Consider the following 16,326-nt stretch of genomic DNA (forward strand, 5'->3'; position numbering starts at 1 on the left):
GGCAGCCTGCAAGGCAGGCCGGGATCTCGGCATAGGAGCCAGGGTCCCAGGACTTGGGTGAGGGCCAGTCACACTGGGGACCCTGTCCCCTGTGGGAGGAAACTCCTCTAGGAAGCAGGATATTTTTGTGCTTAGGGGAAGTCCTAAAGAGAAGAGGGACTCTTGTAGGAAGAAGCAAGCCAGTGTGGTATGTCTGCGCTGGGGTGGGGGAGGGGTGCAGCGAGGAAGGGCTTCAGGTGGGGTAGGGAGTGATAATTAAAGGAGAAAAGGGGGCAGGTGTGTGGCGGGAGGAGAGAGGTTGGGGCAGCATTATGATTAGAGGTGGGGGTACAGGTCTGCTGATGAGCACCCAGGAGGCAGGCGGAGCGAGGACAAGGGCTCGTGGGTTGACCCTTCGGGAGGCTGGGCATGACAAGGACACAAGGGACCGTTACCTGTAGGGAATGCTGGGGCTACCGGGATGGACTGTTCTCTCTAGGGCAGCCTGCTGTTTCTTTAGGATCACCTCCGCCAGTTTCTGCTTGACCGCGCTGCTGGCTACGGCACCTGGCGGGTGGGGGGGGGGAGCAGGAGTGGGTCGGGGGTGGGTGGGCGGCGGCCTGCCCACCGCCCTGTCCATACCCACAGCTGGAGGCAAGAGCCAAGCCTGGGGCCCTGCCCCTCCCGTGAAGCCTCCAGACCCCCACCCACATTCACAGGCAGCGCCCATCCGGCAAGCAGAGGGAGGCGTGGCTCCCGCCCCAGCCCGATGCGCCCCTGCGGGCGGGCCACGGGCCCCGGGCGGGAGGCTCCATCCTTACTCCGCTTGCTCTTGTCCTTATGGAGAAGCTGCCGCAGCTCCTGCTCCTGGGGGCCCGCCTGCGACTGGGGCACCGGCGCGTCCATCGGGAGCTGTGGGCAGGGCCGGCCGCCCAGGAAGGGGCAAGGAGTTGAAGAAGGAGCCGAGGCTCTGGGGAGGCTGAAGGCGGGGGGGCTGAGCTCGAGGCCGCCGCGGGTGGGGGGAGCTAGGGCTTTACCCTCATGGACTCTGCTGAGCGCTGCGGCAGGCCCGCGAAGAACAGGTGATGGTGCAGGCGCTGCGGGTGCTGCAGGGCCAACAGCGCGGGCTCTGGCGGGGGCTCCACCGGGGGCCGCTGGCCCACCCGCAGGTCCATGGGCTGGGGCTGAGGGCCTGGCGTGTCTGCACGGGGCCTGGGGTGGCCTGGGGGCGCACAGAGAGGGGGCGCGGTCAGGGCCCCCCTGGCCTGCTGCAGGCTCCCTTGACCACGGCGAAACACTCTGCAGGGGCCTTTCCTCACTTCTGTCACCGTGGTCCCACAAGGTAGGTCTTTCCAGCTCCATTTCACCCGGGCGGGGGCGGGTCATGGAACCTTGCAGGGTTAGTCTACAGAGGCAGTGCCGGAACGGAGCCTCCTGACTCGAGCACTGTGCTTTCCCACTAAACGGTGTTGCCCCTCCAGGGCAGGGGCTGGGAGCTGGGAGGATTTAGTGATGAGAAGATTTGGCCAGGATGCCCCCTAATGCACTCAAAGACAGCTATCCGGCAGTCCCCTTTGTTCAGCCTCCAGCCCCGGAGGGGCTCTCCCAGTTGCCCCCCTCCCATGCTCTCTCCTAGGCCAGAGGATAAAGAAGCAGCGCCTTGAGCCCACAGCCAGCCCTGGCCCACCACCCTGAGCCTGCACAGCCCTATCCGCAGGGCACCTTCCTCAGCTCACTGGCCCCTATGCCCGTAGGGTCTGCTCCCGGCGCCCTCAGGCCAGCTCTGGGCCTGGCACTGTGAGGACGGCAGGCTCAGCCGCCTCTTCTCAAGTGTCCTCTGCACCCACACCGGGAGTACCTGCCCAGGGCTGTGGGGGCAGGAGCTATTTATAACCGGCCACCAGACCAGGTCCTAGGCCCACACAGCCAGCTGGGCCAGGCTGGACTGAGCAGCTGGAGATGCTCAGGGGCGGGGTGTCTGCAGGGCCGTCATCCTGGAGAAGGGGAAGCCGGTTGGCGGGCGGGGGGGTGGGGGTGTGCCTAGGACAGAGCACACAATTGGGGAAAGCTTTCTGGAGAGGCCTCCTTCGGCTCAGCCAACAAGGCTCGGCATCCGCCATCAGGGCAGCCAGAGGCTGAGGGGCGCTGGAAGGCACTGTGACAGCAGCAGCCAGGGAGTCAGGGCACGCAGTCTCCAGGCCCGACTCAACCATCACCAACCATTACCTTCGATCTACAGCACACTTGTGGGCATGCCTGCAAAACCCTTTCACCCTGAAGCCCCCATAGGCCCTAGGAGGTGGTTATTGCTATTCCATTATCCCAAATGCGGAAACTTAGGCTCAGGGGAAAGGACCTCTCCAAAGCCACCCAGCGAGAGGCATGGTGAACACGGGTTCTGGTCCTGCCGAGGCCAGTGCTCTGGCTCCATTTTCCCCTGGACTTTCAGGAAGTCAGCACCCCTCGTGGGGGTTTCTCACTGGACAGAGGAAGACAGGCTTGCAGTAGGTTACTGCTAAGGGGCGTCCGCTCTAACGTTCTCTGCCCATGAGAGACAAGAGGAGCCCAGCAGGGAGGTGCCCACCACGACTGTCCAGATACTAAGAGACCAGAGGGAACAGCTGTGCATCCAGATGTGCCCTGCAGCACGCAAGCACAGCCTCCATGCCCCCACCCGTCTTCAAGCATCCACTCAGGGAACCCAGATTCTCATTCAGCTTGAGTCTCCTGCCAGGAAGGGTCTCAGTCCTCCACATCTGGTGTCCTGGCTTCCTGGGGTGACTCCCCTGATGAGGTAAGAGGGACCTCAGAGAACCCCAGACAGGCCACAGGGCAAAGGGCTAGCTGCCTCAGCCTCACAGGGACAAGAGGCCCCATCCACCCCCTCTGAGCACAGGGCTGCCCCCTGGTGGTACCGTCCTCACCCCTCAGATTCTACTTTTCCAGATCCTGCCCCTTCTTCCAAGTCCAGCTGGAATCTTCCTTCTTCCCTGCACTCAGCCCACCGCCCCATGTTCCTCCCTCCTCTGGATTCCAGTCACGTTGGTGGTTCTGTGCCCCCCAAGCCCAGTGTGGGCAGGGACAATCGGAGTCCAGCTCCAAGGGCAGGAATTTGGTTGTGTTTTTTTTTTTTTACTTCTTACTATCCCAGCACCTAGAATAGTACCTAGCACATGACAAGAACCCAATAAATACTGGTTGAATCAATGAATACACCTCTGTATCTGCCCCCCTAAAATGCCTAGGAAGGTGCCCTGGCCCAGAGATGAGGTTCATCAATATTTCTTTTTCCAATTTCTGTATTTTTTTTTTTTTTTTTGGAAATTACATGTCTAGGACTACATGACAACAGGTGTGAATTTAGTGTTTCTTGAATGAAGGGATGAACTCTGTCCGCTGCGCCCTCCTTTGGCACTGGTCATCTACTGCATTCTACTCTTGGTGAGTCCTGTCTCCCCAACCTGCCTGTAAACTTTTGGACAACCAGGAGGGAGGCGAGAGGACACCCGGACTTCACTCCCCGCCGCCCTGCGTAACTTGTAAGCATCAGACACCAGTAGGCCCTCCGTGGACGCGGGCTAAGGCTGAGGAGGGGCGGCCCTCAGCCACTCCAGCCCCCGCCCCGTGGGCACATCCTAAACCAGAGCACAGCCGAACGGCAGAGGAGGCAAGGGGCAGTGAGAGGACCCAGGAGAGGGGTCCCTCCCCTCCCACCCGAGTGGCAAGAGGCATCTCTCCACCTGCAAGGGGTGCTGTGCCCACTTTGCGGGGCCAGTGTGAGGACTGAAGCCAACGAACAAGAAGCAGGCGCCCTGCCCAGAGCCTGATGTGAGACAGGGGGCTGAGGATAGACGTTAGCGTCCTACTTGCCTTCCTGCTTCACTGCAGCCAACAACGACAAGAAGAGCATCCTGCCTTTTCTTTTCCTGTTGTGCTTCGCAGCAGTGGGACCAGCCTAGATCCAGAGTTGCCTCTCCCACCCCCCTCCTCACCCCACCCTCACCTCAACTTCGCCCCCACCCCCAGAACCCCAACCTCCCAACCCTCCGGTCCATCAGCCAGCTCCCCTGCTTCTCTCGCCCCTCTGATGTCCTCTCCACCCTCATCTTGCACTCCCCACCTCGGGCTCCCTCGGGCCTGACTCTTACCTGTGCCAGGGGGACTGGGGCAGCGGGCACCCGGGCTCACCTGGGTCCCATCTGTAGAGAGAAGAGAGAGGGCATGAAGGGGCTGCAGGGAAGGGGTGGGGAAAGGGTGAGAGGGCTAGGCCAGGTGGGGAGGCCCCACTCTAGCTTGAGCACCCCTAAACCCGGCACCTCCATCAGAAGCTAACCAAAAAGCAAGGATTCCGCCCCATTCCTTCTCTCAAATTCCCATGCTGAATGTGAGCGCTCGCCAGCCCTCTCTTCCTCATCCAACTCGGCCAGTGACTCAGACATCCCGCCCTGCTAGAGCCCAGTCCACAGCAGGCCCAAGGAGGCCCCAGTTCACCCAACGGTGCCTTCATCCCTCCTGGATGTGCTCCAACACCATCCTCCTAGAGCCCAGGCTCCCATAACCCAAAGGGAAAGAGAACTGGAGGGGAGGCGCCAGAGGTGGGATAGCATGGCCGGTGAGGCTGCCAGGAGGGAGATGGGGAGAAGCGGACCCAGAGAAGGGTAGCTGGGGGCTGCTCAGAGGCTTCCTGGGTGGGAGCAGATAGGAGCAGGTGGCAATGGGAAAGCTTCCACAGTTGGGGAGGGACTGGGTCATGGCCTGAAGGCCAAGTCAGAAATGGTGGGAGCTGTGAAGTAGCAGGTCTGGAGCACACAGCCAAGGCCCCCACAGTAGGAATCCCTTTCCTCCTGCCGCCCCAGCCCAGGTCCTGCAACCTCTGCGCCCCCACACACAAGAACCTCGCAGCGTTGTTTTTTTGTTTTGTTTTGTTTTGTTTTTTTAACAACCTGAAATAAAAGTCTTTGCTTTTGGAAAGGGTCGCTTTTCTCAGGGCTCATAAGCCGAGCCCAGAGCACCCCCATCCCGTTCAGAACCCATGAAACCCCATGGTAGGGCCAGAGCTGGGCAGCAACAGAGGCACGAAGTTGCCCAGAGGCCCACTGGGGTAAGGAAAGACAGAGATGAATCTGAGGTCACCTGTCCCAGATGGACCCCTTTCCCTTCTGCTGTCCCAGCTCAGGGCCCAGGGGACAGGAGTCCAGGAGACTGGAAGGCCACGTGGAAGAGGCCCTTGAGGGACACACAAAGATGTCCCCAGGCCAACCTTGGGGCAGAAGGGATATTTTCTGAAGAGCAACTGGTGGGCGCTGCTCTTTTGGGTCTGGGTTGAAGGGGCAGAAGCTGAAGAAAGGCGAACTCCCTGCAGGCAGGCACCGCGGGAGGGGGCAGCTCTAGGCCCAGAGAGCCTCGGGCCAGCTGCCCTCACACACCAGTGCCCCATGCTCCAGCTGCTGACGACGGGTAGGGAAGGGCGGCCCTACCTCCCCAAAGTCGGCGCAGCCCAGGCCCACGGGCTTCCTCATGAAGCTCACCCCGACCTCCCTCCCGCTCCCTGCCCAGAGCACCCACTCTGCGTCTGCCCCCTCAACACTCCACTAATCGTGGTCTCCATGGTGTCATTCGGAAGCCGCGCCCGTCTGCACCTACCACCTTGCTGCATGCATGCCAGGCCCATCAGGAAGGAGCGACTCAAAAGCCATGGTGCTCCCCACACCCCCCCCGACCCCCGCCTAGGACGTGGCATGAAGATTTCTCAAGCTTTGTGAGCCCCAAGGAACACTGGTGTGGCCGGCAGCATCCCCTCCCCAGGATGCAGTAACCCCCTCTCTAGGCTCTCTTAGGACCTCCTATTTCTTCTGCTCGTCTCCCAAGAGAGGTTTCTGAACTGGGCTCCCGGATATACTCGCAGAGGCTGAGTCAGGCCTCTGTGTCAGTCCGGGGCCTCCAGCCCCTGTGTAGTGGGAATTCTCCCCTACCTCCCCTCAGCCCCTGCCCGCGGGCTGGTCAGCAGCAATCATGCTTGGGAGCAGGGCCAAGCCTTGCTCCCCTGGTAACCATGGAGTCAGGACACCATGCACTCTCTGGATAGGAGACAAGCAAATGGCCCTGAACTCTGTAGTGTTTGTTACTGAGCCCAAAGGGATGTTTTGTGATGATGATCTATGATAGAAACTCTGTTCGGAAAAGCTGGGAGCAGGCACGCCTGTGTGTGCGCGGGTTGCCAACAGGGGCTGCTTCCAGAAGCAATTCCTGGAAAAAGTTCTGCTTCTCCCCCAGTGCCCTGGCTCTGTTCTGACGGCCTTTGAGCTCAGAAGAGCCCAAAGCAATGAAGGTAAGACCTGTGCAACAGCTCTCCCATGTCCCAGAGAGAAGGGAGGTGTCTAAGGGGACCCAGCTGCTGGCTCAACTAAAACCAGAAAGCGATCATTCTGCAAGCCAGGCTTGGCCATGATCTGGGGGACACTTCTTCTCATTGGCCCCTCTTGGGGTGCTGTTACCACTACCCTGGGACCAGACCAATAAAACCAGGAGTGAATGGACCTGAGGGCCTGAACCGTGCCTAGGCCTGGACCCTTCTCCACACAGCTCCCCGCCAGGGTGGAGAGCTCTCCGTTTTGGAATCCTGGCTGCCTCCCTGATCTCTACCTTCAGAAACTGCCACAGTCAGACTGAAGAGGTGGTTTACTTGGCACCGAGGCACCTGGGCCTACCAAGTTAACTTCCCAAGCCAGCGCACCTGACCTCACACAGCACCAAAGAGCCCCAGAAATACTGCCCCAGTGGGTCTACCGCAGCCCTCAGAAGCCCCCAGAGCAGACACAAAGGCCCCGCGAGCCCCTGTGCAAGCTGGTCTCCCACTCCTACTTGGTGGGCCTGGGCCTCACCTCCCCCACAGATGGGACTTTGCCCCTAGGCAGGCGCAAGGCGGCGGGAAACCTGAGCCCAGACTGCTCACCTGCTCTCCCAGGTGTTTCAGGCCCTTTGTCAGGAAGAGGGCTTCCCTAGGAGCAGAAGCCCCCTGCCCACACCTCTGATGTCTTTTCTGAGGCTGTCCCCACCTCCCTGATCTCCCAACCAGCTGAAGAGGAGTAGCAGGAAGGCCTGGGCCCCAGCGGGCAAGAGGAAAGAAGGCGACGGCAGGAGGCCAGGTCCCAGGTTCAGAGTTGGCTCCCTCCACACCCCACATTGCGGCTCTAGTTCTGTTTCCCTGACACAAGCAGGACAAAGCTTGACTCTGCATGGGGGCTGGCAGAGAAGATGAAAGCTGGGGCTGAAACGGCTTCAGGAAGATCCAAGAATAAATAAACACGAGAAAGAAAGAACATCACGGTTGCCAGGCCCTCCTGACACAGACTGAGCACTGAGCACCAAGGAGAGGCTCTTCTCGAAGGCATTCCGGTCACAGAATCTGAGAACCTTAGGAGCTGATGGGGCTCGAGAGCCTATTCCGGGCAACCCTCTCACTTCAAGAGGAGGCAAGAGCGAGGGGAAGGGGCTAGGTCATGGTCCCCCAGCAGGGGAGCCGCCCGGCCAGGCCAGGGCAGGGGAAAGCCAAGAAAGCAATCCCAAATGCAGACACCCAGTACTCCCACGTGAGGTCACTGCTCCAGGCCTTGAAGACATGGATGTATGAATGAAATCGCTTCTCACTTTCAACAAGCTTCACATACAGCCCACAATTTTTTTAAAAAAATTAAAAAGTAGACGACTTGCAGATACTAAAAAGTTCAGGGTCTCAAAAAGTGTAAGACAAAAACTTTCTCAGTCATCCAACTCCCAAGAACTTCCCTAGAATCAACCCTTTTTCTAATGGTTTCTTATCTCTCCCCCACCTTCCAGAAATTCTCTTGCTCATTATTAATTCTATTGCTCATTATCTTGGCACGAAGCTGCTTATTGCTTCTCCAGATTTCTCCAGAACCCAGGGGGCTGCAAGCTGGCTAGAAACTCCTGCCACCCAGAGTAATGGAAGCGAGGGTCCACAGCAGAGGACGTTGGCTTTGAGGTCAGATGGACGTGGGTTCAAACTCTGGCTCCTCTGGTGACCCACAGGGAGAGCCAGGGACACAGCGTAACCTGGTCAAGCCTTGGCTGCCCCAAGGGACAAGAATAACATGCACTTGGAAGAGGTCATCTGAGATTAGCAACACTGTGAGTGAAGCTCCTGGCACATGGTAGGTGCTCCCTCAATAGTCTCCATTACTACCATTTGTCCCTGAACTGGGCTGCGGCTTCCCTTCTGGCATACGCATTTCAGTGTCTGGTCCCAGCTGCGCCCTCTCCTCTTCTGCCCCAGTGCATTTTCTCCCCGATGCATTCCCTGCCCCACCTCTTCCGACTGCACTCCCCTCCCTTTCTCTTCCATCCGAACTTTGGTAAACGAACACTTCACTATGGGCCAGTTGTTCTGCGGGCCTTACATGTGCTAAGTCATCTAACCCTCACCAGAGGAGGCAGTTCCTGTTTCTATCCCCATTACACAGATCTGTAGACTGAGGCCCAGCAGGATTAAATAACTTGTCTGAAGTCCCATAACATGGGAGTGGCTCGGCTGGGACTTGCGCCAGGCACCCGGGCTCCAGAATCCATGTTCTCAACTAATACCCTCCCCTGCTCCTCCCTGGCGCATCTGCTCCCATAGGCCGGCAGGTAGGGAGCAAATGCAGGACGTGGCTCAGCACAGGGAAAGATGGAAAGAGCACACAGCCCCGCAGAGACCAGTCCCAGCGGCAGACGCCAGGCCTGCTGGAGGTTAGAGAGCAAAAGCTGCTTATTTCATCTCCCGGTTCCCGTGAAGACTGTCCTGAAGAATCACTTATGGACAGCAACTGCTGACTTCGAAGATTCCAAGCAATGATTTCGGACTGCATGTGGGAGCAAGGGGCTGGTGACAGGTTGCGGTCTTGGAAGAGCACCGGCTTTATTCTCCCTGCTCTCCACTGCCTGCTACGTCCCCTCTCTAGAAGCTCCCAAGTCCCTCTGAGACTCTCATTAGAGTCCCAAAGCAAGCTGGGCTGCTCGCAGGCAGAGAGGCCAGCTGCCCTTGGGGCAGAGGCTTGCCTCACAGGTGAGTGGCCTGGGCTACGGCCACCCAGACAAAGGCCCCCTGTCAGCCCAAGTTCGGGGGGGGGGGCACCGGGGGGAGCGGCAAGGGGACTGAAGCCCTGCAACTCCCACAGCCTGGATGGGAGGCCACAGGCCAGCCCTCCGCCCCCGCACGGTGAGCATGCCCCTTGCCCCTTGCCTGGGGCCCTAGAGCAGCTATTTTTAGCTCTTGACACCTGGGTATTTTGCAGCCGCAGGATGTCCGGTTTGGAGTCTCTTTCTGGGAATCCCACATGCGGCTGTTGTAAACAGCCCCACGCAGCAGTGGCCCGAGCTGGGGGCCTGCACCCCCCCTCTGCTGTTTGAGATGAATCAAACAGGAAGCAGACGTAACCATGGCAGCGGCAGCTCGCGCTCCCTGGGGGTGGGAAAGCGTCCTTCCTGGCTCCTTGCCCCCCCTCCCCCGCCCAGGTCCTCTGCCCCCGCCCACCGTGGCCTCTCCTCCTAGCCGGGGACCCGCTGGACGCTGAGGCCCGGGGAGCCGAGCCATCCCGAGTCGTGTGCAGCTGTCGGTGCCTGGGACTGGCACTCTCAGCGGAGCCTCGCCGTCCTCTGGCAAAGAGAAACAGGGGCTCCTCCAAGCCCTGCCCACCTCCGGGGGCCTCCCAGACCACCACTCCGTCTTCCCTGCCTGTCCTCGGTAGAGGTGCAAAGGGGCAGGCAGAGCCTCTTGCTCAGGGTGGCTGGCCTCAGAGAGCCTGCATCCACTTCCTGTCACCCACCGGCTTCTCCGGACAGCCAGGTCAGCCCGAGCACCTAGGGAATTCCTGAGCCGGCACATTTCCCCCCCACTCCCAGCCCCCTGGTCAGGCTGCCCTAGGATTTCTCAGGTCCTGAAAGCCCTCAAAGGCTAAGAGCCCACTTACCCTCACTCCCCTGCTCCAGGAGCTCCAATCCCTGAGATAGGAAGTTCACCATGGTATCTAACCACCATCTTTCCTATCATAAGCAAAACATCCTGAGCCGTCAAGATGGGGGCCCCATCTGTAATGTGGGGAGAGGAGGGGAGATTCCGTCAGCTTCTGCCTTTGTCTCTCCCCTCCCCCAGCCCCTGCTGCCCCACTTAGACCAGCTGCTCCCTCTTAGCAGCCAGCCCCAGACAGTCTTTCTCAAGGGCCAGCGCTTGCCCCAACAGGAAGCACAGTCCCCGCCCCGGGGCTGCCTCTCAGAGCCGCTCCTTCTCCCCTCCAAGGTCTCATATCCCTTCCCTCGCACTCCTCCTTGTTCCCTCGGCTTCTGGGCCCCCCTCGGCCAGGTCCTGCCTCCCACATCCCCCACTCCCGCTGGCCCCCCACCCTCTGCCAACCGCATGAGCCACGAGATGTGCCTTCCCTGGCTCCTCCCACCTGTGCCACCGGGAGGCCACTCAGCCCACTCCAGAGACTTGCCAGGGAGAAGTTCAAGTCATCAGATTAGTACTATTAATAATTAGTATTTATAATTATTAATGAATAAGATTAGTGACGATCCACAACTCTGTACCAAATGCCCACTGTGTGCGTGTTACCGTGCTAAGCATCTTACTCGTACTATCTCACTTGGTCCTCACAAAAACCCTGTCTGGTAGATGCTCCAAGCATCCTTCTTATACAAAGGGAGAAACTGAGGTGTGGAGTTTTTAAGAAGCTTGCGGAGGCCTCAGAGCTCATAAGTGGGCTCCTGGGGCCCCAGGACCTAAGCTCATAATCGTGACCCTGGCACACAGGTCCGCCCACCTCCCCAGGTGGTGAGGTGAGGTCACCGAGGGGCCAGAGGACACAGTGGATCCCAGCATCTGAAGGCCTGGGCGTGCCCCCCAAGGGTGGTGTGTTCCCACAGTGTGCTAGTATTCCACCCAGAAAACATCCACGGCAACAAAAATAACAGCAGAGATAGTCATCTCCGCCTGTGTCCTTCACATGCCTTTTGTCTCCAGGAGGCACTCCCAAACCCATCTTCACTTCCTTTTTCATCTTCTGTTTTCCCTGTTTTTTAAACATACATGTTACTATTTCATTGTTTCCTGTAAGCAGCCTCCCGCAGGATATAAGCAAACAAGCAACCCTCCCAGGGCTGCCATGGAGGATCAGATACTGTGTGCAGGCATTCTGGAAACTGTCAAGCACTGGAGAAAATGCAGGTTGCATAACCAGAGCAAGTCACCCATGGAGCGGCTACTTGGGAGTGAGTTCCCTTGGGAAGAGAAGCTCGCGCTCCCTCTCTCTTCACCCCTCCCCCCCGCCACCTCTCTCTCCCCGCCCAGGCCTCAGACACACAGGCAGGTCTTGGGCAGGTGGAAGAGACGGAGGCACCCCCCAGTGCAGAACAGAGCACTCTCCTTGAGGGCAGACTCCTGGGGACCAGGACCACAGCCAAAGACCATCAGCCCTTGGACCTGGGGCAGGGGAAGGCAGAGGCCACTGTGGAGACCTGGGCCTGCTCCCAGGCCTGGGGGCATCACAGATAGAGGAGGCCATGAATAGCAATAAGCTATGAATGCTGGCACTCACAGGCACCACATTAATATTAATGACAGTAAGTACCCAGAGATCCCCATCCCAGTTGTGCCTGGGCATCCCCCTCATTTTGCCTATTATTTTTGGAAGATGGCAGAGGCCTGCCAGGCAGATTCTCCTGGTGACAGGATTCCCTTCTGCGGCCAGGGTTCTGCGGCTGCCCTTGGGACTTGGTGGGCCAGGGTTTTTCCAGACCACAAATGCAGCCAGGGTGCTCACACAGCCTTCAGGGAACTCAGTAAACAGACGCATGGTCCCGGGTACTGATTTGGACAAACCAGCTGGGAAGGACGATCTCTGGCCAAGTGGGAATTCGATGAGATGAAAATTTACTATTGTGGAAGGTGGCGAGCACTGAAAAACCAGCATGTGCAGTGTAATCTCATTTTCGTAAAAACTATAACCTAGAAAGGCATGTCGGGAAACAGGGAGATGCGAAGAGGTATTGTGGCAGTGGTCTCTGACCGCTGGGAGTGGAATGCTTCTCAGTTTTTGAATTTTTGCTTGTCTGTGTTGTCTGATCATCTACAATGCACAAGAACTGCCTCTGTAATAATAAAACAGAATACATATGTATATGTACACACACACACACACGCACACCATGGATAAAGATGTCACAATGGGCCGTGAAGTCAAGGTTCAGCTTCTGGTTCCCATGAGAACTAGGACAGCAGGCTTTCGTGGGACTCCATGCACCGTATTCTTGGACCCTGACAGCCTCTGAGGTTCTGCATTATTTACAACCTTGCATCCCCTGCCTCTCCTGAATCACACAGAGGGCCTAGCACAGGGCTGGGCACCAGGTCAGGACTGACTTAATGAATGCCTGTAGGCTGAATAATGATCATTTCCTGAAAGAAATGCGTCCTGCCTCTTCCAGGGCCACAGTGCTGGGAATACTCACTGCTGACATCACTGACCTTCCCAGCCCTCCTCTGCCTTATGCTCCTCTTAAGAGCTGCCAGGGAGGGGCTAAAATAAAGGTCACCCCAGCAGATGCTGGTAAGGTATCCCACATCAGGCCCATCAGGGCGGCCCCATCCTAGACCCTTCCCCAGTGCCAGCTGGCTGCGAGGCCCCGGGGTCGGCCAGCAGCCTGCCTTGCTGGGGGAGCCCGGGGGGCAGCAGACTACAAGAGAGAAGAAGGGGTCCACCCTGTGACTTCTGGCTGCAGACTCCTGCTATCCCAGGCCCTCATGGGTGGAGGAATCTGGAACAGTGAATTTGGCCTGGTTTTGTCTGTGAACTGGGGCTGGGCCCAGTTTCTGTTCTTCACGTCTTCAACAGTCCCTATCCCTGACCTTCAAAAATACGAACAATAACATCGATAATCATGAATATTCTGTGTGCACCGGCTTCATGCCAGGCTTGACGCTGACATTATTTACTTTCATCTTTATAGCAGCTCCATGGGGCTGAAACTGTTGTTATCTTTGTGTTACAGACATGGAGAAACTGAGGCACCAAGAGCCATGTGCCCGAGGTTACACTTGGCTGTCTGCAAGAGAAATAGGGACTCTGCCAAGGCCATCCCATCCCTCCCTCTGTGTCCTTACTGGAAGGCTCTGATGTCAGGCTTTGCAAGGGGCACAGGAGGGTCCAAAGGTGATAATTAACATCCGTAGGGGGCTTTAGAGTCCACCCCGTGTTTGCCTCCGCATCTGAGAAAATTCCCACTTGAAAGACTGGGAAACCAAGACTCAGGGCCCTTCCGCGGCTTCACACAGGGCCACCCGGAATCCAAGCCAGATCTCTGGCCTCCGAAGGGTACATTTCGTCGTCCCCCACCACCCCCCGCCGCTGATCCTACAGTACCGCTGGCCCAACTCTCGCGACGGCCCTGAAGGCCTGGAAGGTGGGTGCACACCTTCTAGAACCACTGCTACGAGGCTGCGCTCAGCTCCTCGCCCCGGTGGGGGTGGGGGTGCTGTGCCAGCACCTCCTCAGCGTCTCCACCGTGACTCACTCCCGGGACCCAGGGGAAACACAGCCCTGCGCGGCGGGCAAACATTGCCCGCCTCCTGCCCCGCCTCCAGCTCCCCGCCTCCACATTTGCTAACCGAAACCCGGCTGCTGCTATTTTTAACCCTCCAGCTCCCCCTCGCTGGGGGCTCCCCCCTGCACCCCACCCCCACCCCCTGCCCCAACCGGGTGCCACCAGCCTGTCATTCTGAGAGCAGTTCTCGAACCTGAACGCCCCGGCGGTACAGCGGATGCCCGGGCAGCTTTGTGGGGCAAGCAAAACAGGACGGTTACAGCCCAGTTGCCGAATTCCCCCACCCCGGACTCTTTCCGAACCTGCAGCTCCCAGCCGGCCCTGCCTTTCCCAGGCTTCCTGGGAGCTGGAGGGAGGCAGGAATGAGACCTCCTGGGCTGGGAGCGACAGCAGGAGCCCCCCGCCGGGCTCCTTGGAACGGGCTCTGCAGGGAGCTGAGCTGTACTCCTGAGCGGGAATGGGGTAGGCTCTCCCTGCAGGCCCAAGGTCTCTGACCACCAGGGTTTCCAATCCCTGCAGGCAACTTGGGGGAAAAAAGGAAGTGGGAAGGAGGTGGGGTGGGGATGGTGAGTTTAGCCCTGTGCCCTCCTTACTAAAAGTCCCCTCCCCATCCTACTGCGGGGGTTATGGAGGGGCTGGGGTTAAGCTTGGGAGTGGAGTCCAGGGGGCTTGGGCACTGAGCAGCCAAAAGGAGACCCCAGGTAGAATGCCAGCCGAGGCAGTAGGGGGAGGGGGCAGAAGAGGGCTCTTCTCCTATTGGGGGGCTCCTCTGATGCTTCGGTCTCTAAGGAAAGGGTTGCAGCTCCCTGCAGCCTCAGCTCTATGTTCCCCAGGGAACACATTCCCCCCCACCTCCCACTGCAGAAGAGGTTGGAGGTGAGAGGGTCTGAGGGCTCCTTGCCCGATGTGAAAGTTAGCCTCCTGAGAGGCAGAAGGGGTAGGACTGCAGGGGGACTAGCTGACGTCTGCCCCCTGGGCTGAGAGTCTCACCCAATTTGGGAAGCAGACTCCAAGGGCCCAGGAGAGGCTCTGGGGCAACCAGCCAAAGCACTCCTTCACGCCTTCTCTCCTGCCGGGACCCCGGATCGGCTGGCCTTGGCTCTCTCCTTTGCCGGGTCTTCTTCGGGTCCTGCCCCAGAGCCTCTCTGGTCTCTCCTGTCTTCCAGGGCCAGGTCCTCTCTAAGTCTTGACCCTGTCCACAGTGGTTCCTGAGCCAGGCAGATAAATCCCAGTGGCTACCGAGGCAGCCAGGCTGGACCCAGAGAGGAGGGACTTGGCACAGGAGTTCCCAGGTGGGGAGATGGGGAGGAAGGGGATGAGGCGGGAGGAAGGTGAGGCTGGAGCGGCAGGAATGGGGTGGCGCTTGAGAGCTGCTGGGGAGAGGCTGCTGCCTTCCCCACACCATGCCTGCGTAGGGCCCCGGACTCAGCCTGGCCCTGGACTCAGCCTGGCAGAGGGAAAAGGTTGCCGCTCCTCAGAGCAACGGGGCAGCCTCAGTTTCAGCCCTGTCCAGCTCCCCTTCCTCCTCTCCCCCTCAGCCAACCTCAGGGGGCTGCTTGGGGAGCAGAGACCCTGCTACCTGCCATGCCAGGAAAGAGGCTTCAGTCCTCAGCCAGCGCTCAGCCCAGGGCCCCCACCAGGAGCCAGGCAGTTCCCAAGCATGCTCAGAAGCGCTGAGGGCCCACTTCTGGTCTGGGGAGGTGAGAGAAGACAACAATGTCACCTTCTCAAGCAGGCCTCCCCTGGCCACCCTATCTGAAGGAAGTCCCACCTTGCTATTCTCTATTGCTGCACCCAGTTCATTTCCTCCTTAGGGCTTATCACAGTGTGTAACTAGATATATACACTCATTTCTTTACTTGCCTACTTGTTACTGTCTGTCTCCTCCACTAAAGTGGAAGTTCCCTGAGGTCAGAAGCAAGCTCTGCCTATGGGTTCACTGCGTATCTGTGCCTGGTGCCTGGCACACGGCAGGGCCAGTAAGCCTCCAATGAATGGATGACTAGCTGAATGACCGGCTCAGTAAATGGGGCCTCCCGGCTGTCAGCATCACCTTTACGGTAGATGCTCAACAGTTCCAGGATTTCCTCAGGGAGGAGAAAGCAGGATGTAACAGGAAGAGCAAGGTCAGGAAGCCTGGCACCCCAGGGGAAAGGTCAAGGCCCAGTTAGTGTCTACACCAGCCCCATCTGGCCCAGTGTGGACACGTGCATACATGCACACAGAGACAGTGGTTGGGTAGGTCCAGGACTGGTCTTGAAAGGGCTGAGTTTTCCTAGATCTTCCTCTTCACAGCCCTGTGTCCTTGGACAAACCACATACCTTTATGGGTCTCTGTCTTCTCAAAAGAAAAAAACGAAAAGATTGGCCCCGATCAGTGATCCTCAAACACGGCTTTGCACCAGAATCACCTGAAGCACGTGTTATAATCCAGATTCCTAGGCCCCAACCCTGCAGATTCTGAGTTGGTCTGGAATGGGGCCCAAGGATCTTTATTTTTAACACCCTCCCAGGTGACTGAAGCAAATGGTGCAGGCACTGGCATTGGAAGACAGTGCTTTTCAGCAAACATCTGGACTTCTATTAAAAAGCCACTCTTGGGGCGCCTGGGTGGCTCAGTCGTTAAGTGGCTGCCTTCGGCTCGGGTCATGGTCCCAGAGCCCACGTGGGGCTCCCTGCTCAGCGGGAAGCCTGCTTCTCCCTCTCCCACTCCCCCTGCTTGTGTTCCCTCTCTCGCCGTGTCTCTCTCTG

The 16,326-nt window shown here is 58.5% G+C and overlaps 1 protein-coding gene across 1 annotated transcript in view; it reads right to left on the reverse strand.

Moving 5' to 3' along the window:
• HDAC7 (histone deacetylase 7) overlaps positions 1–15,114 on the reverse strand; it is a 29,609-nt gene extending 14,495 nt beyond the window's left edge. Inside the window, exons 1-5 of the mRNA XM_081818955.1 lie at positions 14,566–15,114; positions 4,128–4,178; positions 1,017–1,201; positions 801–891; positions 435–546 (exon numbers count right to left, since the gene is read on the reverse strand). Coding sequence (XP_081675081.1) covers positions 435–546; positions 801–891; positions 1,017–1,201; positions 4,128–4,178; positions 14,566–14,980 — 854 coding nt within the window. The 5' untranslated portion in view covers positions 14,981–15,114. The remainder of the gene's footprint in view (positions 1–434; positions 547–800; positions 892–1,016; positions 1,202–4,127; positions 4,179–14,565) is intronic.
• Between the last annotated feature and the right edge of the window lie 1,212 nt (positions 15,115–16,326).

Source organism: Leptonychotes weddellii, chromosome 5, assembly GCF_054177405.1.
Source record: "Leptonychotes weddellii isolate Sample4059 chromosome 5, ASM5417740v2, whole genome shotgun sequence".
Lineage (NCBI taxonomy): Eukaryota > Metazoa > Chordata > Mammalia > Carnivora > Phocidae > Leptonychotes > Leptonychotes weddellii.